General features: G+C 39.6%; 1 protein-coding gene across 2 annotated transcripts; it reads right to left on the reverse strand.

The window, feature by feature from the left end:
• Positions 1-6,733: 6,733 nt before the first annotated feature.
• On the reverse strand, positions 6,734-18,472 carry AGR2 (anterior gradient 2, protein disulphide isomerase family member). 2 transcript variants are annotated; one of them, XM_047753511.1, is made up of 8 exons: positions 18,321-18,472; positions 15,298-15,443; positions 14,992-15,055; positions 14,825-14,877; positions 13,151-13,224; positions 11,031-11,094; positions 8,365-8,448; positions 6,734-7,033 (listed from the first exon to the last, which is right to left on the reverse strand). In XM_047753511.1, exons 2-8 carry the CDS (start codon positions 15,434-15,436, stop codon positions 6,984-6,986), a joined length of 528 nt encoding a protein of 175 aa, XP_047609467.1. In that variant the 5' UTR covers positions 15,437-15,443; positions 18,321-18,472; the 3' UTR covers positions 6,734-6,983. The 2 variants fall into 2 exon arrangements, with proteins under 2 accessions (XP_047609467.1, XP_047609466.1); XM_047753510.1 differs by having other exon boundaries at positions 18,303-18,352.
• Positions 18,473-22,069: the final 3,597 nt, after the last annotated feature.

Raw genomic sequence — 22,069 nt, forward strand, 5'->3', positions numbered from 1 at the left:
TTTGAGTTGATTTCTGTGTATGGTGTCAGAGAATGTTCTAATTTTGTTCTTTGATGTAGCTGTTCAGTTTTCCCAGCACTGCTGGGAAAAGAGACTTGTCTTTTCTCCACTGTATAGTCTTGCCTCCTTTGTCGAAGATTAGTTGACCGTAGGTGTGTGGGCTTATTTCTGTTCTTTCTATTCTGTTCCATTGATCTATAGTTCTGTTTTTGGCTAGTTTCATACTGTTTCGATGACTGCACTTTGTAGTATAGTCTGATGTCTGGGAGCCTGATTCCTTCAGCTTGGTTTTTCTTTCTCAAGATTGCTATGGCTTTTTGAGGTCTTTTGTGTTTCCAAAAATATTAAAATTTTTTTTTGTTCTAGTTTTGTGAAGAATGCCATTGGTAATTTGATACAGATTGTGTTGAATCTATAGATTGCCTTGGGTAGTTTAGTCCTTTTGATAATATTGATTCTTCCAATACAAGAAAATGGTGTATCTTTCCATTTGTTTGTGTCATCTTTGATTTCTTTCATCAGTGTCTTATAGTTTTCAGAATACAGGTCATTTTTCTATTTAGCCTGGTTTATTCCTAAGTATTTTATTCTTTTTGATGTGATGGTAAATGAGATTGTTTCCCTAATTTCTCTTTCTAATATTTTGTTGTTAGTGTTTGGGAATGCAAGAGATTTCTGTGTATTAATTTTGTATCCTGCAACTTTTCCATATACATTGGTGAGCTTATAAGTTCTCTGCTGTTGCTAAAAATTCCTGATTTTTTTGTCTTATATTTTATGTAGTACATGGTATTTTATTGGTGATTGTTTTGGTGGCTTTTAGACCAAGAAAGAGGGTAAATGTTTGGTGTATAGAATTTTAGAGCATTTTGGGGGTTTGTCACTTACATGCCTCTGGAAGACTGGCTCAGCTTTCAAGAAAACTGAAATCCCCCTGATGCAGTTCCCATGCTGTTGTAGGGGAGGAAAGATAATTTTTCTTCTATTCCTCTGGGTTCTTAGATTAGACCTCATGTTATAAATGACAGATAATAGGAGAAACAATAGACATTTATAAACATGGATACCCAGAAAAATGGATTAACTCCTCTAGATGGCTCAAGCCATCATCTTAAATACCATCTTCAGCTAAAGGCAAAAGAAAGTTGTAGGGGGGGGGGTTGGGGGGAGGCGGGAGTGGTATGGGTGGGAGGGTCAGAAGGCCATTTAGGGGAGGTTACCAGGAAAAGCACAGTGAACAAGGGTGAGGTATGTTACACAGTTTTAAGCCAACACCATTCATTAGGGTTTCTTAGGATTTGGAAGCATCCTTCCCTTCCTGGTGCAGGGAAGGAGATACCCTTACAAATGGCAATATTGATGTAAATTTACTGTAGTAAAAACTAAACTTCTCTGTTTTCTGAGCTTCTTCTGTACCTGTTGTTTCTCTGATGATTATTGTATCAGTTTACAACAATCTTTATACCCAAGAGGCATATTCTAGGGTGGCCTCCTTCAGTGTCATATCAAGCTCTGGGCAACTCTAAAAATGTTCCCACTTGTACCTTAAGATGAGACTGTGACACATGAAGGAAGTGAGATTTGTGGAATCGGTCTTCCTTTAAGGCCTTTTGAGTTTTCCTTGTTTGCTTTGTTTTGTTTTGCAGTTTCCATGAGCCTCTGGAATCTCCTAATATAATACCTGGTACAAATGACTACATGTGGGGAGGGCTGTTGCAGAGAGAACCAACCCATAGCCTTGGTTTGTACTCTAATTGCAATGCCCTCACTTAGGTCAACCCAATTACAAACCAGAGCCTGGGAAGCATAAGTCTTGAGGGCTCCTGAACTCTGAATAGGTCTGTTCTGGACTTTGAATGGCTGCTGGTGAGCCTGTGGGGAGGGCAGGCTGATCCCAAGACGGCAGGAGAGCCACTGCCTGTGTGCATATAAATGTTGCCACAGACTCATTTGGTGGCCTCAGAGAGGGGTGAGCTTCACATTAGAGTCTGTCCTCAGATTACAACAGATGACTCGAAGGCAAACTCAAGATCCAAGAGCTCCTTCCTTCTAAACCTTGCATTCATTAAAAAACAAAAACTCTAAAACATCTCTTATTCTCTGTTTATAGACTTCATTTAGAGAAATGTTTATTAGAACATTTGCCCACCCAGCCTTGATGTTAAAAGGTGAAATTTTGGAAACTATAATGCTAATACAAAGGAAAAAAAATGTTAGGCTATAAATTCTAGAAATCTGAGCTCATGTAGCATAAATTCATCTTAGCTACTATGGTATCTAAGTGACAGTGAGTTTGGTGTGAAAACCAGTTACGCATGTTTAACCTCAGCAAGACATTGCTGAATGGACCCTTTGAGAGAGGAGAAAGAAACCAGCAGAGTGGCTTTTACTTCTTAGTCTCCTTCAGCCAAACCTCCTCCCACTTTGTTTAACCCTATTTAGGTTATTCATCCTTTTGAAAATGTACTACCTAAATATATGAAATTATTTCATTGTCTAGCTGGTACTGAGAAAGTTAGAAACATATTTTCACATAGTATTTTCCAGGGAAAGAATACTTTTTTTTTGTCTTTTTGTTTTTTTAGGGCCACTCCTGTGGCATATGGAGGTTCCCAGGCTAGGAGTCGAATCTGGAGCTGTAGCCACCGGCCTACATCACAGCCACGACAACACAGGACCCGAGCTGCGACAGTTCACGGCAATGCCAGATCCTTAACCCACTGAGCGAGGCCAGGGATTGAACCTGCAACCTTATGGTTCCTAGTCGGATTCATTTCTGCTGCGCCATGATGGGAACTCCAGGAAAAAACACTTATAGGCATCGTGATGGTACAAATAAGATCATTCACATGTCAGTTGTTTTATTAGAGGTGATAATAAAGTTAAAGACCAAGTTGCCCAGGTTTCTGGATAAGTGAAGGGATTCGTGTAAAGTGTTTCTGTACCTGGTGTGTCTGGGGCTAGCAGTGATGTTTTACACCAGCCTCTCTCTGCCAGATGCAGTTACAAGGTGGGTTTTTGAAGAAAGTTGTCTAAAATTTTAAAGGAGTAGTCAGCAGTGCCCTTCACCCCACACCTCTACCTGACCACAGAGGGAAAGGGAGAGAAAATGAGAGAAAAAAGAAAAAGACCAGGGCTTCTCAAGTTGAAGTTTTTCTGGAATGTCATGATCACAGTTGTCATTGAAATGCTTCTTGAGGCTGTGGGAAAGGGGAAAAGCAGAACCTCCAACTACGTGCCAGGCTGCTCCTCATCTCCTCCCGTTAGGAACCTCAGCTTTGGGAGTTCATTTCTAAAGATGGGCTTGAGGGAGTTGCCTGTGAGTTAAAATGCGTGTTGAAGAATGGACTTTGACCTCTCTTAGAGAGTGAAACAACTCATGCTTACTTTCAGCATCTTGCTTTCTCCAGATCATTGAGGTCACAACTTGACAGGTGGCCTTTGGATAAGATAGGCTGACTTCATTTGGACTTTGAAGTCTGCTTCATTGGTGGGGCACTGGAAGGCTTTGTTGCTGCCTTCAAGCTCTTTCTATTCTCCCCCAGCTCCCATTCTCACCGATGATTGCAGTAGCTACTTAGGATTACCAAATGCATCAAACAAACAAAAAACCAAAGCAGAGATGCTTGGTTGTATATAGATGGTCCTTTGAAGAAGACTGCAGTTCTAAACAGGTAACAAAGTTTTAGTCAGGGATGTTGATCATCTACATAAGTGACCTTTACAAATGAATTTAAAAAATTCTTTTATAGCTTATTGAGGTTTAACTGGCTGACAGATTACCCATTTTAAGCATGTGGTTGAATGAATTTGGCATATTTACACAGTCACACATTCACCCAATGTCTCTTAGGACTTGTGTTCCTCTCTTCCATTCCTGATATAAGGAATTTATATATTTTCTCTTTTTTTTTTCTTTTTTTGTTTGTCTTTTTTTTCTTTTCTAGGGCTGCACCTGCAGCATATGGAAGTTCCCAGGCTAGGGGTCTAATTGGAGCTATAGCTGCCGGCCTACGCCACAGCCACAGCAATGGGGGATCCGAGCCGCATCTTCAACCCACACCACAGCTCACGGCAACGTCGGATCCTTAACCCACCATGCAAGGCCAGGAAATGAACCCACAACCTAGTTCCTAGTCGGATTCGTTAACCACTGAGCCGTGATGGGAACTCCTATTTTCTCTTTTTTCTTTGTGTATCTCACTAGATGTTTACCAAATTTTGTTATTTATTTATTTGTTTTTATTGAGGTATAATTAATTTACAATGTTGTGTTAGTTTCAAGTGTACCACATAGTGATTCAGTTATACATATATATGTGTCTGTATGTGTATATATGCTTCAGATTTTTTTCCATTATAGGTTGTTACAAGATAGTATAGTTCCTTGTGAGATGATTTTGTTACTTTTTTAAAAAGTTAGTCCCCTCCCCACCCTGCAGCAAGCTGTGGGGCATCAGATAAAACTGATGATAAAGATTTAGAGTGGTAAAATATACATACCATAAAATTTATCATTTTAACCATCTTAAGTGTAAAATTCAGTGTCATTAATATACTCACACTGTTGCACACCCATCACCACTGTCCATTTCTAGAACTTTTTCATTGTCCCAAAGTGAAACTCTGTATCAATTAAATAATAACTCCCCATTTCTCCCTCCCTTTAGCTGCTGGCAGTCACCCTCTTACTTTGTTTCTATAAATTTTACTACTCTAAATAACTGATATTAGTGAAATCATGCAAATATTTGTCCTTTTGTGGCCGGTTTATTTCACTTAATAATAATGTTCTTAAGGTTCATCCATGTTACAGCTTGTGTCAGAATGTCCTTCCTTTAAAGGCTGCATATTCCATTGTATATATATTTTCTATTCATCCATCTATGGATGTTTGGTTTGCTTCCACTTCTCAGCTATTGTGAACAACGCTGCTGTGAATGTGAGCAACAGCTATCTTTTGGGGGTACGTACTTTGAAGTGGAATTAACAGATTGTATGGTAATTCCATATTTATTTTTTGAAGAATGGTCATACTTTTTCCATAGTAGCTGCACCATTTTACATTTCCACTAGGATACCATCGTTTTTATTCAGCTGTTTGAAATAATACTCTGGTGTTAAAGCATTCTTCCACTTCTTTCCCAAGATAGGTTTTCACTAAGATTGATTTAAACACAAAGGAAAGATTGTGAGGTGACATTAAATGGTTTGATAGAAAGAACAGCCATTGTTATATTTCCATAACCTTAAAACAACTATTTTTATGTTCACAGCTTCTTTTTCTAACCTGTGTATGTACACATTTCCCATATTGTGTATATAAGTGAAACTCTAGCTTTCTAAATGGAATAATTTACCTTTTTAAGCACAAGTAGGTTACCTACTTATGAGAAGAGCACTCAGTCCCACTGGTGATATTTTTGCTAAGGATTTGTACGTTGTTAGATCAACAGCATAGGCTTCGAACCTATTAGTGCTGAGCTCTTGGACAGTACTGACTGTGTCAGAGAGAAATATTTTAAACAGTATTCACTGGAAAAGTTAATAATGGCAAAGAATCTCTTCAGAAAAGGCCCTAGCCAAACAAACAACCAAAGAAGTTATAACAGACAAGCAATAGATATTCAGTATGCAAAGCATTACACAAGCCACTACAGCCATTCAGAGGCCGAAGAAGGCAGTGGAGGTGCGGTGATAAAGGCATTATATATAACAATGCATGTAGCTTAAATAGGTAGTGAAGAAATTAAGACACAGTTCTAACTTTTGTCAGGCACAGTAAAGAGTTAAAAGTAGCTGAAGCTGCTCCCCTATCTGTTGTCATCTCTTCTCTCAACTTTCCAAAGATAAGTAGTGACCTCTACCCCAGAGACATATCACTGCCCTTTGCTCTTCTCCCAGCCAGCCACCCTCGGGTGACGAAAATGGGAACAAGTCAAAGGAAGTTATTCCAGGCCAGTACTCCCAAACCTGAAGAAACCAAGTATGTTAGGAGGCTAATTCTCAGGATTTTTTTTTTTTTTTCTTTTTCCAGCCGTACCTGCGGCATATGGAAGTTCCTGGGCTAGAGGTCATTTCAGAGCTGTAACTGCCGCCTACGCCACAGCCACAGCAACACCAGATCCAAGCTGCATCTGTGGCCATGCCATGGCCTGCAGCAAATCTGGATCCTCAACCCACTGAGTGAGGCCAGAGATCCAATCCACATCCTCACAGAGAATACGTCATGTCCTTAACCCATTAAGCCACAATGGGAACTCCTAATTCTCAGGATTTCATTGGAGTGTGTTCACTGATGTTCTTTGAATGACTTTTTCCCAAAATTAGTCTTCTGAGGGAGAAAGCTATTTGCCAGAGGCTTTCCCTGAAAGGAAAATCTAACTAAAATTTAATTGTTAAATTCCAGCATGTATCTAGGAATTTCTCCCAAGAGTGAGGAGGGGTGGGCTTCAATTAGGTACTGATTTTCCTGGGATGTCCTTCTGGATATTCTTTCACACTAGAAGATATCACTTGATACTTCTGTTGTTCAAACTCTTATCTGCTTTTAGTTCCCTGGTGAGAAACTGTAGTGAGATGAGATGATAACTGACTATCTTTGGTTGTCATTGCTTGAACTAGGTTTGTCTTGTCCCCTTTTTGAATATTTGTGTGTCTAAAAATCCTATTCGGCGAATGAACCAAATAGCTTTTCTGTGAAAGACCAGGTTGGGGGGAAAAAAAAACGCAGTTTGAACACCCCTAAAAGGATTTATTTTGTAAAAAATCATGGCTCACTATGGTAGTATACAGTTAGGTAGTGTTCACACATGTATACTTAAAACCAAATTTTAAAAAAGAGCTGTTGTAACATGAAACCAAAGACTAATGAGTATGTTCACCAGTGCTTCTGCCTTCTCCACAGTCTTCTCAGAACTTCTGTGATTCCAGGTCTCAAGGCCTAACACAGAGGGAGGAGCTTGCAGGTTTTGTTTTTCCCTCTACAATTCAGTCTTCAGCAACTTGAGAGCTTTCTTCATGTTGTCAAGCACTAATGTGGGCAAAAATTATGAGGGTCAAATGCACTACTAGACACTATATATATATATATATATATTTTTTTTTTTTTTTTGCTTTTTATGGCTGCACCTGTGGCATATGGAAGTTCCCAGGCTAAGGGTCAAATCAGAGCTACAGCAGTAGTTATATATTGTTATCTCAGGAATGGCTAGTACATTTGGAATGTGCTTCCCCTGGTCCTCCCAGCACCTTTAGGTGCTGATGGGCCAGGACAATCCTTCCTCCTGTCCAGACACAACCACACAATCCTTCTCACCCTATCTTCTAGGTCAGTACCACCCAATAGAAATTTCTGTGATAAAAAATATTCAGTGCCTATTCAGTGAATACTTAAAGTGAGTTTGTATGTCTGAGGATCTGAATTTTTTAATTTATTTTTATTTATTCGTTTTTTGCTTTTTAGGGCTGCACCTGCGGCATATGGAGGTTCCCAGGCCAGGGGTCTAATTGGAGCTACAGCTACTGGCCTTCACCACAGCCACAGCAATGCCAGATCTGAGCTGTGTCTGCCACGTACACCACAGCTCATGGCAACACTGGATCCTTAAGCCACTGAGCAAGGCCAGGGGTCGAACCTGCAACCTTATGGTTCCTAGTAACTCCTGAATTTTTAAATTTCAAATAAATTGCATTGAATATTAAACAGCTATGTGTGGCTAATGTAGTGCAGGTCTATGTAGCCACTAGTTATTGAGCGAACTGGTTCTTAGGACAAAACTTAATTTCCTTCGCAGAAGGGTTAATTAGATGTCACAACTAGGTACAGTCTTCCCATTGAGGTATTTCATCTGCCTTAAGTCTCTAACTTTTTTTCTCCCCATTTTATGGCAACCCCAGGGGAATTGGGTATCTTGGCAACTATTTGGAATCATGTCTCCTACTGATCTTTAAAGGTGAACTTGAATTCAACTTTATCAAGCTAGACTAAATTGCATCACTTTCATCATTTGGGGAAAAAAAACATTTAACAAAGCATGCAGATTTCTCCTATTACTATTTTAATGGTATGATTACTACTGCACTTGGTGCTCTGGTAGAAGGAATTAAGTGTGTCCAAGAGAAACCTGAAAAGCAGGTAATATGGTCCTTGGATCCTACTAGAGGAAAAGATACTTCATCTAAATAATGCATCTTTACTGGAGATTTTTAAAAAATGAGGTCAAAATGAATGTGGTTTGCCGAGGACATAAGGCTAGTCAGGGTCAGACTGACTCTCTGTAGTTTCTGAGAACAGCTTTTTCCCCCCTCCCCCCCGTGGACTCTTTCCCAGCACAACAGATGTTCCAAGGAGACAACACTTACGCAGAGCTGTATCGGAAGGTTCGTACGCATAGAGACGATTTGAGTATCTTCCAGTGATGTCAGCTCTAACTGTCAGGGATGGGTCTACAATGAAAAAGCCAAGGGAATGAAGTACTGTGTTTCACAGTAACCTCTATTGCATGACAAAGCCTACATGTTTGTCCACATCCCATGAAAGGAACACACGTCCTGCTGGATGGGCTTCTACTTCATCCAGCCTGCAACCTGGCTCCGTAGCCAGTACCCAACACCATTCAACAGCCATGCCGTGCTCTTTGTGGACGAGGTTATGAATCCTGCTGGCCTATCTACAGCAACCTGAAGACAGCCTAATATACATTGTTGGAGGGGTGTTTTTTTATTTGTTTTTGGTTTGGGGGGGGGCATTGGTGACAAGATTGGCTTTTTTTTTTTTTTTTGGCTTCTTAGGGCTGCACCTGCTGCATATGGAGGTTGCCAGACTAGGGGTCAAATCAGAGCTGTAGCTGCTGGCCTACACCACAGCCACAGCAATGCAGGATCCGAGCCACATCTGTGACCTACACCACAGCTAATGACATTAGATCCTTAACCCACTGAATGAGGCTGGAGATCGAACCTGTGACCTCATGGTTTCTAGTTGGATTCGTTTCCACTGTGGCACGATAGGAACTCCAAGGGTTGGCATTCTTTACCAAAGAATTATTTTAAACATTTGAAATGATTATGTTGTAATCAAAATACATTACCAAGACTAACCTAGGTAATTTGAAACTCAAGTCAAATGCTAGCTTCCCAATTTTTTTTTTTTTAAATGAATGAAAGAATGCAAGCCTTTAAGACCAGTCAAGGTAAAATAAGTGTGTAGTTTCCTCTCTGTTTGTTTGTTTTTGTTGTTGTTTTCTTTTTTTTTTACTTTTATCATTAACTAGCTGCATCTTAAAATAGAGATTCGGGAGTCTTCCCTTGTACATATATTCCTCTAGAGTTTAAGTCTTTTTTTTTCCATGTTGTATATTTAAATTGTCAATTAATGAGGATAAAAAGGTATAAATAAGGTGCACTCAGAAAGGAGGTATTAGGATACACAGCCCTAGCAACCTTGCCTCATGAGAAATGACTGAAGGAGCCTGTGGTCCATGTCCTGAGAATTTGATGAAGAGAACACAAGAGACCTGGTCGCATGATGCCAAGTCTGTCACTGGTACTTGATGGACAATCCCTGTCATTTCAGAATGTTGGATTAGGACCAGCAGACATAAATTTAAAAAAAGCGGCTGGTTTGTTCAAGAAAGATTTAAGACCTACTGTACTTCTGCTTGGTGTAGAGGGTACACGCACAAGATCTCATCTTCCTAATGTGTGAACATAAGAAAAGTTTTAAACTCCCAACCATTGCTCACAGGCTTGGCTGCATGCTGGAATCACATGCAGAACTTTCAAAGACTGCCTCCTGCATCCTTCCCACCCCTCTGATCCTGACCCCTGAGATTCTGATTTGATTGGTTTGAGGTGAAGTCTGAGGAACTGGATTTTTAAGATCTTCCAGGAAATTCTAATGTGCAGACCACTTGGAAACTACTGAGCCAGAAGAGCAAGCTGCCTGGGACTTGGTTCTTCCGCCCAAAGAAGTTGGATGGAGTTTAAAAGGCCCTTAGACAGGAATGCTGTGAAAAGAATACCCAAACAAGGTGTGACTGGATGACTGATAAGGGCTCTTTCAAGTTTTAAGTTTCTAAATTTTCTAGATCCTAACAAAATAAAACCTGTAAGATGAGCTCTGGTTCAGCATTCCTCCTTTCCTTCACTTTTTCTCTCCTTTGTTTTATGCATTAGTGTGAACTTGGATGAATTAACATGGGTGAACCATTTGAGCAGACTGAACTCTGCTACGTGGCAAATGTAATTATGAATTGTCCTTTTATCGCTCTCCCTTTGGTCAAAGCCCAACTCAGTTCATTTGTTCAGTCATTTAATAAATATTTATTGGGGCCATGCTGAAAAGATGACGGTGAGCAGAAATAGATCTAGTCTCTGCTACCTTGGCGGGGGGGGTCAGTATTTATTAAACAATCACCCAATAACTGCAAAATTATAACTGAGGAAAGAGTGACCATTGAGGGGAACATGGTGCCATAAGAGAACATCATGGGAGTTTGTGCAGGTCAGTGAATGAGAGTGATTGGCCAGGTGATACGGGGGTACTGGGGGGCAAGCAGGAAAAGCTTTCCAGAGAGGGAATGGCACCTGAAAAGTACCAATGGCAGGAAGGAGCAGGGCTCCTTTGATTTTTTTTTTTTCTTTCAGCCCATATTCATTACTTGCCTTAAAATAATTATCAAAAGTGCCAGACAAATCCAACACAAATCACAAGTTTGCCAGACTAAAAATAAATATTTAAATGACAGTTAACAGGGTGCTTTCTTTTCAGGGGTACTTGTGGCAAAAGATGAGAAGGTCAAATTACCAGCTGAGAAAAAAATGTCATGTATAGAAATAGGTAGAGGCTCTCATTTTCTAAAGGAAATGTGTTGTGAAACTGAAAGTAATGTTAAGCTCTCAGTGGAGCTTTGTGGCCTTGGCTGAGGTGGAGCAGCAGGTGTGGGTGGCGGAGGACAGAGGGAGAAGTGGAGCCACACTTGTGTAATGTTCAGTGTGTGTTTGATCTCATTGTCACTTTTACTTACCGACAAACAGAATCCTGGGGACGTACTGGCCATCAGGAGACAGGTGTTTGTCAGTTGTTTCATACTAAGATTAAAAAAAAAAGCAAACAGTTCTTTGTTTAGTCATTGATTATTTTCAAACTTGTTAAAATAGAAATGTGTCCATTCCTGGGCTAGGCACCTTCAGACACTATAAGGCGCATCTCTGAACAGGGTGTTTGTAGCATAGGTGCATTATTACATGCATGAAGGAATAAAATAGAGCAGAATGTGAGGCAGAACATGAGGTAAAAAGCTGATCTATGTGACAAGGAGCAGAAAATTTTAATAAGGGAGTCTTTGGAAGGCAGACAGTGTTTGGGGAAGGTGTCTTGGATGAGGCAGGAGGAAATTAATGAAAAAAATGGAAGTCATTTTTGGAGAAATTATACAAACAGGATTATCTTGAGAATTCATCTTTTCATTTGTCATTTTTTTTAAATTAGAACTTTCTCTATTTAGCAAGATATAGCCCTTGTCTTTAATGAAAGTACAGTCTCTTGAGAGAAAGTAGGAGAAGGAATATTGAGGGTCCAGTGGGTGAAATGTTCTGATGGAGGATATACAGGTGTCCTGGATGCCCAGGTCAGGATATTTAACCCCATATGCAGGTTCCCCTAGGACTTTTTAAGGTGGGTAAAGACGAATCTTTAAAAAATGATTAAGAGTCAGTTACACAGAAGGGAGATCACTCCAGGCAGGGGAGGAGGAAGGGTTACACAAGGGCAGAGAAAAGGCCTAGCACTTTCTATAACAAGGTGTTTGGATGGAACTAAAGTATAGGGATGCCTGAGGTTGTGGTGAAAGAAGCTACTTCAGGGGCCCGCTCATGGCCCTGCCCACCATGCTATGGCCTTTCTGTTTGTCCATAAATAGATAAGAACCACCAGAAGGATGTTAGGAGTACCAGGATTCCAATTTGGTTTTTAGAGTGGTTATTCTGACAACCATGTGAGATGAGATAGAATTTATTTTGTAGGCAGAGAGGCACTTATTAATACTGCAATAAGCTAGGCAAAGTGAGAAAATCGTACCCAGAAACAGTGGTCCTTGATTTATAGGGAAGTGACGAATAGCAAGAATCTTGCAAAGTTAGAATCACAGGGCTTCTTGACTGCCTGAGGTGAGTAGGAGGGTCACATCTAGAATAACAGTCTTAATGAAATAGGGAATAGAGAAAAAAACGAGCTTTTTGACAAGCCTGGACCAAGCTGAGAAATTTGGCTTTGAACATGTGGAGTTTAAGCTAATTAGAAGATATCTGGGATATGGTTGTTTACACAGGTTGAAAGCTGCGCGTTTGGGGAAGAAGATGTGGGAATGAAGGCAATGATGAAAGGCAGGTGTAGAGAAAATTATCCATAGAGAATATAATATATAGCAAGAGAAGTACTTCAGGTTGAGATTGACAAAGTCACTCTATTAATATTGAGGGGCAGAAGGAGAAAGAGGTGTCTCGGACAGGAAGCTATGAGAAAGGCTAGGAGTCGAATCGCATGCTCCTTGAAGAGCCAGCCTCTTGCCCTGGCAGGAGGAGAGGGAGGACTTAAGTGTGGGGAGAGTCATCTTTTGAACTGTTTATTGATGGTTTGCTTTTGGAAGGAAAGTGGATCCTGTTTGTATATCGAATAGCAGAAATTATAGTCAGAAAGTCTGACCATCAGAAGGGGTGGTAGTGGTCAACTAAGGAGAAAACAAGGCTTCAGCACAAGTTGAATGATTAGATTTGGACAGTGGAGAGTTGTCTCTTCCCGGGAGAGAGGGGACATGGATCAAGAGTGGGTGGAGAGCAGCCAGGACTGCAAGCAAGGAATTTGTCAATGACAAAAACCTTCCAACTGCTGCAGAAACAGAGAAGATCCTGGCCACAGGAGAGTGTTACTCAGATAACTTCAAATGATTAACGACTAAAGAAAAATGTAGAGAGGCAAGAGAGGTTATTAATGAAAGAAAAGCTTTTCTTGCCCTCAATCTATGAGATGAGCTATTTGGAACAGATCCCAGGTAATGCAGTACAGCTAAGATGTACAGGAAAAATGAGTCATTCCATTTCAAATACTAAGTGACAGAGAGGCAGCAGTGACAGTGAAGAATAAACTCACAACTAGATTGAGGAGGATGAACTGCTCTGCCAATTTCTGGATTTCCTTATTTTCAGCAAATGCTTTCTTTAAAGCTACAATATAAAGAAGAACTATTAAGCATTTACCTCATCACTGGTTAAAACCATTGTTCCCTGTTATAAGCTGAACCGTATTTCTTTTTTAATTTTTTTATTCAGGTATAGTTGACTTCCAATGTTGTATTAGTTCAAGTGTACAGCAAAGTGATTCAGTTATATATAAATACATATACATGTATATATTCTTTTTCAGATTCTTTTCCACTATAGGTTATAGATATACAGTAAGTCCTGTGCTATACAGTAAGTCCTTGTGGGTTATCTATTTTATATATAGTAGTGTGTATATATGTTAATCCCCAACTCCTAATTTATCTCTCCCCTACCCATTATCCCCTTTGGTAACCAAAAGTTTGTCTTCTGTAGTTGAACTGCATTTCTAATACGGTATTCACCTCCCCCCTTTCAGCAAATGATTAGTGAAGTAATATTTAAGGCTGTTGACTAGCTTTGTTTCTGCCATTCTATCATTTATCCATTAATTTTTTAACCCATATTTATTGAGTGGCTACAATGTGGTGGGCACTGTTTTATGCACTGGGGAGAGAACCAAAAAAAGGTATATATGCTACTTTCTCCATAGAGCTCAAATACTTGTGTATACAGACTATAAATAAGTGGACGAATCCTTTCAGGTGGAGATAGGTACTTTGAAGAGAAATAAAACAAAGCGAGAGGTTTAAAAACTATAGAGTGGTCAGGGTAGACTTCTCTGAGGAGGTGACATTGAAGTGAGAGACTGATGCATTCTAAGTGTCAGGGGTATGTCACACCAGGCAGAGGGCACTAGCCCTGAGGTGGGAATGGGCTCAGATGTTTGAGGAAAACACAAAGGCTGGGCTAGATGGAGAGGAGAGAAAACAAGGTGAGAACGGTGAGGAAGGAAAGGCAGTTGGGGGCCACAGTCAGGAATGTGGTTTTAATTTTACCTGTGATAAGAAGCCACTGGCATGCACATGAGTGTTTGGGTCTGATTGACGCTTAATGGCCTCACTCAGGCTTCTGCATGGAGAACTGAAGGTAGGGTAACCAGGCAGGTGCCATTACAGTATTCTAGACAAGATATGCTCTCAATTGGGGGCCAGAACAGTAGCAGTGAGGCAATAGGAAGTGGCTGGTTTTGGGCAAGACCTACATAAGATATGGGGCCTAGTGCAAAATGATAATATGGAGCCCCTTGTTCAAAAATTAATATTAATTTTAAGACAGCAGCAACAGAGCTTTACATCAAGCATCGGTACTTTCTAAGCACTAGGCCCTGTATGAGTGCACAGGTGGTGTTCCCATGAAGCTGGTGCTGGCTTTTGGATATATTGTGAAGATAAAGCAGTTATATTTGCTGATGTTTTGGATGTAGGGTATAAGAGAAAGCAAGAAATCAAGATGAATTCTAAAGCTCGTTTTGTTAAAATGTGAACCAGTGCTTAACAGAAACTGTGGAAATATTTGATGTTACTTTAAAATGTTTTTACTACATAAAATATTATTTTATATTCAACTGTGCTAGGTGCTAAGGATGTAAATATGAGTGACCTGAATCCCACCCTAAAGCTAAAAGCCTATAAAGGAAATTATACTTAGAAGTATCAGTTACCTTGACTGTGTGGGCATTCATCCAAATGATGAATAATCATCAGGGGTTTGTTGCTGTAAGAGAAAAAGATTGGATGAGATTTAATGAGCAGGATTTCAGGTATAGGTAAAAGTCACTAGATGGTGCTCTTGAGAGCTTTGAGAGAACTCTGTAAAACTTATCTTTACCTTGTCTTGGATTTGTATAAAGCTTCTTCATATGTCTGAGTCCAGATAAGTTGATCACCCCAACCTAGAACCAAATGAACCAGTATATTTAGACCCAAAAAGCTGTTGAAAAGTCAAACTGGGATCAATATATACTCGCTACTCAAGAAGAGGAAAAACCTCTAGAGGAAACAGATGTAATTACAAACTTTGATAAATCTAGAAGGAACACGTATGGAAATATGTTCAGCACACAACTCTCAGCTCCAAGAGTTAAATCTTTCCCAGTTAAGTGTAATTGGAAGCTGACAAGAAGCTGACTCCTACCTCTGGAGAGAGTCTGGGGCAGTTTGGGTTGAGAGTCCTTTGTGTCCTTCCTAGCTCCTGGTTTGACTGTGGTGTCTTTGGCCAGAGTATAGGAGAGGGCCACAAGCAGCAAGAATGCTGATAAGGAAATCTTCTCCATGGCAAATCTGATATGAAAGACAAAAAAGCAAAAAGTCAGTAAAACTGAATTAGTAGTCTTCAAAATCTTCAGATTGCATCACAACCAGGGGATGTAATAGGTAGGAGGTGAGGCTTAGATGGGATTGAACACTTACAATTGAATGAAAAACTACCTTCCATAGAAATTTCCTAAGATTATACAGTATGAATGCCTGTCTATTTATCTGTCTGCCTCTATTTAGATGTAGATCCATATAGATAAAATATACTGATGAAGCTATCCATAGAAATCTACAATATAGGAGTTCCCCTCATGGCTCAGCAGTAAATGAACCTGACTAGTATCCATGAGGATGTGGATTTGATCCCTGGCCTCACTCAGTGGGTTGAGGATTCTGAATTGCTGTGGCTGTGTCATAGGCTGACAGCTGTACCTACAATTTGACCCCTAGCCTGGGAACTTTCATATGCTGCAGGAGCAGCCCTAGAAAGCCAAAAAAAAAAAAAAGTATAGAAATAGATACAGATATATTTTAAGGAAATAAGATAGATATATATATTTATAGCTAAGGGGATTTGCTTTTAAATTTTATATTTAAAAAAATTTTGTGGTGGAATGGATCTTAGGGGTTGCCTCTCCTTTTCTCCCATCTCCCCAGTGCCTCATTTCGTAGGTAAAGAATCTGAAATTCAGAGAAATTAAGACTAATGAGATGGGCATAGAAGCAAAGTTTTTGCACCTTATCACTTTGTGGTGCTGGCTCCCATCTTTTCATCCTGAAAAAAATTACCCTAGATGTACATTTTGTTAACATGAGGACGTTGCCATTGAAAAATAAGATCTGAGTAAAATGATTTTTTTCATTTGAAAACTGCCAACTTTCAGCTAGAGACTTGCAGCCACACAACCCTCTCCCTAGTGTAACATTTACTCAGACTCTATATGTTGGTTCTGAATTGGTTAAAATACATCGGTGCAAATTTCTTCCAGTGAGCTGATTCTTTGACTCTCAGTGTGAGCCTGTATAATAGGCCCACAAAAATATATGGAACTTCATCACACAGAGAAACCAACCCCATGGATGCCTCTTTGTTAATTGTTTTTCCTTTCCAGTATTCCAAAGTTAATTCTCTCGAATGTTACACTACCGCAAAGCAGATTCTTATGAGCGGGAAAGTGGAGGGGAAGGTATGATCCATGAGTATGTGAGGGAGTGAGCTAGCCAGCAAAGTGACTTGCACTAGCAAATCACTAAGGTTATCCAGGGACCATAACATGTAAAGCTGGAGGCTTGGGATGCTAGCAAAGCCAAAGACTGAAACTGGTTAAAAAGAAACACCCTACTCTAATACTGGTGTTGGTTTGAAATAAATGTATTTTGCAAAGGAATCAAGATGGACTACTATAAAATTCTTGGTCTTTTTGAGGTGTAAAATTTTTTTCTCATCTTCTGATGGCTTGAGTGGGAACTTTTGCTAAGCATTATCCAATATTAAAAAAAGGCGTTGCCAAGTTACCAAATCTAGATGATGTCTTGTATTAAACTGACCGATTATTATCTATGTTGTACTATGTAGCCACACAATGTCTCACTCAAAAATCGTATAAGCAAAAAACAGAGATACACTTTCTTCATCTTCTATACCCTTAAAGATACAGACATGCCAATAACAATTTTCATATCCAGCGTTTTGGACAAAAAACTCAAATGTGATACAAGTCAACAATGCTCAGCCTTCTTAGTACAAAGACTTCTTTTTAATATAAGCAACAACAATAACAAAACTCAAGAATCTTTATATGAGAATAATTACTTTTGGGATATTTGTTGAGTCAGAAAAATATCATGGCAAATAATGACTTTAAATTTATTAACAGATATTTGATTTTGTATTTGATTTATAGCGATGTATATTAGAAAAAATAACAGTGAGCAGTGATGTATTCATTTAGTCCATTGACAATTCTCATTGTGCAAGTGGCTATTAGAAACCCTTGCTATAGCTCTGAAGCTGTCTGATTGGAACTATTGCTATCTGATGTGTATTTTACGCCAGGATGACTCAAAGAAGCTGAAATCACTTCAGCTTGTATAAACAGCTGACTGAGATTCACTGTACCAGGTTTTCATTACATGAATAGATGCTGCTCTGCAAATTTCCTGCCTAAACCACCCCAAAACAGAAGACATGGTAAGACACTGATAATTTGGAGACACACACACACACACACACACACACACACACTGAAACCAGCACTTTTTACTGGTCCCTGTATCTTTGCCTTCTCGACTTTAGCAAGGAATGACTTGCAGGAGGTTCGGTGTTCCTGTTCATAAATGCTCCAGGAAAGCAACCAGATCTCTCCTTTTACAGCCTATCCCAAAATTTAAAGATTGAAGAAGCAACAAGGATATCTTTATATCAGGTAGAGAAAGGAAACTGCTGATTTGCAGTAATATTCTGAACTACGGTTCCAAGCAACCAATCTGAGCTGAGGTTTTACAGTTCTGTGGGTCTTGGTTTTAGCCAGTGGGACAGAAGCAGAGCATTTGATGGTGATCAGGGCCCAGTAACCAAGACAGAAGACCCAGGGTTCTGTGCCAGGCTTGAAAACTCCCAGAGTTTGCTCGCTTTAAAACCTCTTGTTTCCTCAGGGAGAAACCATTACCCCTGAACCTGCTCAGAAACAGAGCTCTGCTAAAGAGAGGCCCCAGGAAACCTTTGTTGGAAATTCCATTATTTCCTCCCCAAATTCAATTTCACTGCTCTTGGGACTACCCTGCATTCCTCTGCCTGTTGATTGCCTGCAACTTTATATAGTAACCAGAAGCCAGCACTCACTCTAACAAGTGCCCTTCTAATATTGCTGTCAGGAGCCTTACCTGAGTTTCCCCACCCACCTGTCTGTGTGAGCCGGCAGCGATGCGGTCCAAGCTTCCTAGTGTGCTGGCTCAGCCCAAGCCTCTATTTATGCACCTGAGTGCACCTCAGTCCCACCCACTAATCCCGTATTCACAGGTTGCAAACCCCCAAAAGGAACTTTTCTTTTCCCAAGTCCCCCGTAGGCTAAAGAGTTCTTGTTTTTTAAAAATAACTCTGCAAAGGGGTTGCCTTTCAGTATGCATGTTTTTAACTGTTTGTGAAAGTATATTGTTAAGAGATTTGGAAAAGATGGGCAGAATGCCAAATCCAGGTAAGCTTTAAGTGAAGACATTTGATTTGCCTGAAGGTTGATTTGTCTTTATGTGATTGGATGGAGTTTGTGGTTTGTAGAATTTTTTTTTCTCCCTCTTGGGCAGATTGCCTCTATTTAGTTGAAAATGCACAAGAGATGATTCACAGTTCTAACTCTTACCGTCATATGAGCTGCTGTCCTCCATTAGAGTATAAATTGTTTTATACAATGTACTTCCTCTCCCTGGCAAACAAAATGTACACTCACTATAGGTATGAAAAAATACAAACCAAGCCTTCACATAGTATTCTAAAACTAGGGCAGTTATTGAAAAAAAAAATCCTAATACTATGAGTTTTTATTAATGACCTTGCAGCAATTTCCCTCCAAAGAATTCTAGGATATTTCATAGATCTTCTCTCATTTAATAGCATGCTTTCCTGCCAGGCATGCAGGAAGCCATTTATACCATTTTCAGACCTAGAAACTAAGGTCTGCAACTACTTTTTCTCACTCAATATTATGAAATTATTCACTCAACATTTTAAAGCTGAACTCAAATTTTCTGTAAAAAATTTTAGTTGTGTGGTTCTCTTGTGGTGCAGTGGGTTTAGGATCCAGTGTTGTCACTGCAGCAGCTTGGGTCACTGCTGTGGCACAGGTCCTATCCCTGGCCCAGGAACTTTGACATGTCACAGGCACAGCCAAAAAGCTTTTTTTTTTTTAGTCTTTCTTGTGTTTTCTTCATGAAACTGTGTGTAACCTTTCAAAGTTCAGAATGGAGAAATCTTCAACAACAGAAAATTAATTAATGGGATGCAAGCCCTACAAAAATAACTTTTAAAAGAAATTAAGATTGTAATATTTTGAAACATTTTCAAGTCTGTAAACTTTTTTTTTGTCTTTTTAGGGCCATACCTATGGCATATGGAGTTTCCCAGGCTAGGGGTCGAATCAGAGCTGTAGTCGCCGGTCTACGCCACAGCCACAGCAACACCAGATCTGAGTCATGTCTGTGACCTACACCACAGCACAGAGCAATGAGGGATCCTTAACCTACTGAGTGAGGCCAGGGACTGAACCTGTGTCCTAATGGCTACTAGTCAGATTTGTTTCAGCTGAGCCATGACAGGAATTCCATCAAGTATATAATTTTTTTGACAGAACCTTAATTTCTGTAGACAAAACAGGAAGTGATTTCCCAAAAGGTGACTTTTTAATTCTAAATGAGTTTGCAGAGCTAACGTCTTTAGGAGTTTAATTAAAAATAAAGATTTGAGCTGAACTTTTCAAACTAGAAAGACTTTTGTGTAGACTCGGTCTATACAGGCTTTAGAACAGTCAATTCAACCCCCTCATTTTGCAGATGAGAAAATGAAGATGTTAAAAAATTAATGACTGTCTGAAGGTCCCACAACTTGTGGAGGGCATTGCTGAGAACAATGCTCTGGTGTGCTCCAGTCCATCGACTGCTAAGAATGGAAAGTGGGCAGAATTTGGGGTTGTAAAGTTCCTGTCTGAGTCTTGCAGCCTTGTTTGTGTTCACTCTCTGGATAATCTCAGAGACATCATTTCACGTCTGAAACTTCATTTTCCTTATCTACAAAATGGGCATAAGGTTATCATGCATGACCGTTTTAAGTATCAAGTGAGATTTTAATGAATTAAGAAATGGGAGGAGTTCCTGTCATGGCTCAGTGGAAGCAAATTTCACTAGCATCCATGAGAACACAGGTTTGATCCCTGGCCTCAATCAATGGGTTAAGGATCCGGCACTGCCATGAGCTGTGATATAGGTCAAGGACGCAGCTCAGATCTGGCAATGAGGTGGCTGTGGTGTAGTCCTGCGGCTTCAGCTCTGACTCAACCCTCAAGCCTGGGAGCTTCCATATGCTGCGGGGTGTGGCCCTAAAAGGACCAAGAAAAAAAAAAATAGGAACACCATGAGCAGAAGCTACTAACTTAAGGTTCAGATCCTGGAATTAGATATGGAATATAAAATAATTAGGTCCAGCATGTTTATCAAGTTGAATGTACTAATAAAAGAATGAGAAAACTATTTAAAAGAAAAAGAAATGGGAAAGTACTTGGTACGTTAGTTTGCTAGGCATGCTACATGACACAATACTGTAGACTGGGTGGCAACAGAAATTTCTTCTCTCACAGTCTTAGAGACTGGAAATCTGAGATCAAGTTCTCGGCAAGTTTGATTTCATCTGAGGCCTCCCTCCTTGGATGCCATGTCTTCACAAGGTCGTCCCTCTGGACCTATCTGTGTTCAGATTTCCTCTTATTAGGACATCATTCATCTTGGCTTAGTGCCCATCTTAATGAAATGTTTTAACTTAATTCCTTCTTTAAAGACTATCTCCAAATACAGTTATTTTTTGAGATTCTGGGGGTTATGGTATGAATTTTTTTTGGTGGGGGTCAGGGAACACAACTCAGCGCATAAAGCTGGGCAATTAAAAACATCTCTGGTTTATTATAACTAATTATAAAGAAAGGATTATCCTACAGTACTCCTGTACCTAATTGCATGTCAGTAAAATCTCTGTATCTGTCCTAGTAGCTAAGGTAATGGCAGAATGAGCATAATTATTAGAACATACCCTGCACACATATGCTGACTGTGGCATGTGGGATGTACATAATCTGTCTCGGAAGGAAACAGCTAGGGTTTCATAGATGCTACAGTTTTTTCTTATATGTTATTAAACTTCATTACGTTTAAGAGTGCTGTCATGTGATCAATCTTTGGGATTTGCCTGATATTGTAAAAATCTGTTGTTACTAAGTAGATCTTTTTTGATCTGCTTTTACCCTGAATAGGATTGATAATGTGACACATAAAAGGATGTTTGGTAAAGTGAAACTGAGCTTAGTACCAACAACCAAACAACAGCTGAATTAAGTGGATTCTCAAAATATCTTTGTGTTTTATACATTGATGTCATCATATCTTTAGAGGCTTTCATCAAAGCAAATTTTAAAGTAGGTTATTTCCTATTTTTGAGTAAAATTGGAGATGTAATAACTAGCAATCATTGAGTATCCAGTATGGACTGGGCACTTGACTGTATTATTTCATTTATTTACTCATTCATTCATTTCTTTACCAGATATTCACTGACCTTGTTTATGTAGCAGATATCATGCCTGACATTAAAGATATGAAAATGAAAAATACACCAATTACTGAGGTAGCCAGACACTTACCTACACAATTGTAATTCAGGATGGTAGGCCACGCCACGGGAAAAAACAAGACCCTGAATACACTATCATCTGCCTTACTGCTGATCTGTTTGATGAATTAAATGGAACCAAACTAAAAATTAATCATCTGCATGTGATGATGAGGGTCGGGTAAGTGGTATAGAAGTCAGCTGTTACTATTTTTCAGAGGAGGGAGCAATTGCTATCCATGAGAATGCTCAAACTGATAGTAGAAAGCAAGATTTCCAGATGGAG

Source organism: Phacochoerus africanus, chromosome 11 (genome assembly GCF_016906955.1).
Source record: "Phacochoerus africanus isolate WHEZ1 chromosome 11, ROS_Pafr_v1, whole genome shotgun sequence".
Taxonomy (NCBI): Eukaryota; Metazoa; Chordata; class Mammalia; order Artiodactyla; family Suidae; genus Phacochoerus; species Phacochoerus africanus.

What these genes read in the sequence shown, in the direction of transcription:
- AGR2 (XM_047753511.1), bottom strand. Translation starts at nt 15,436, where the DNA reads ATGGAGAAGATTTCCTTATCAGCATTCTTGCTGCTTGTGGCCCTCTCC. An exon ending in CCCCAGGATTCTGTTTGTCG is followed by an intron (nt 8,449 to 11,030) that starts GTAAGTAAAAGT and finishes TTTTCATTGTAG; the next exon opens with ACCCATCCCTGACAGTTAGA. An exon ending in ACCTTCCGATACAGCTCTGC is followed by an intron (nt 7,034 to 8,364) that starts GTAAGTGTTGTC and finishes TGCCCACATTAG; the next exon opens with TGCTTGACAACATGAAGAAA.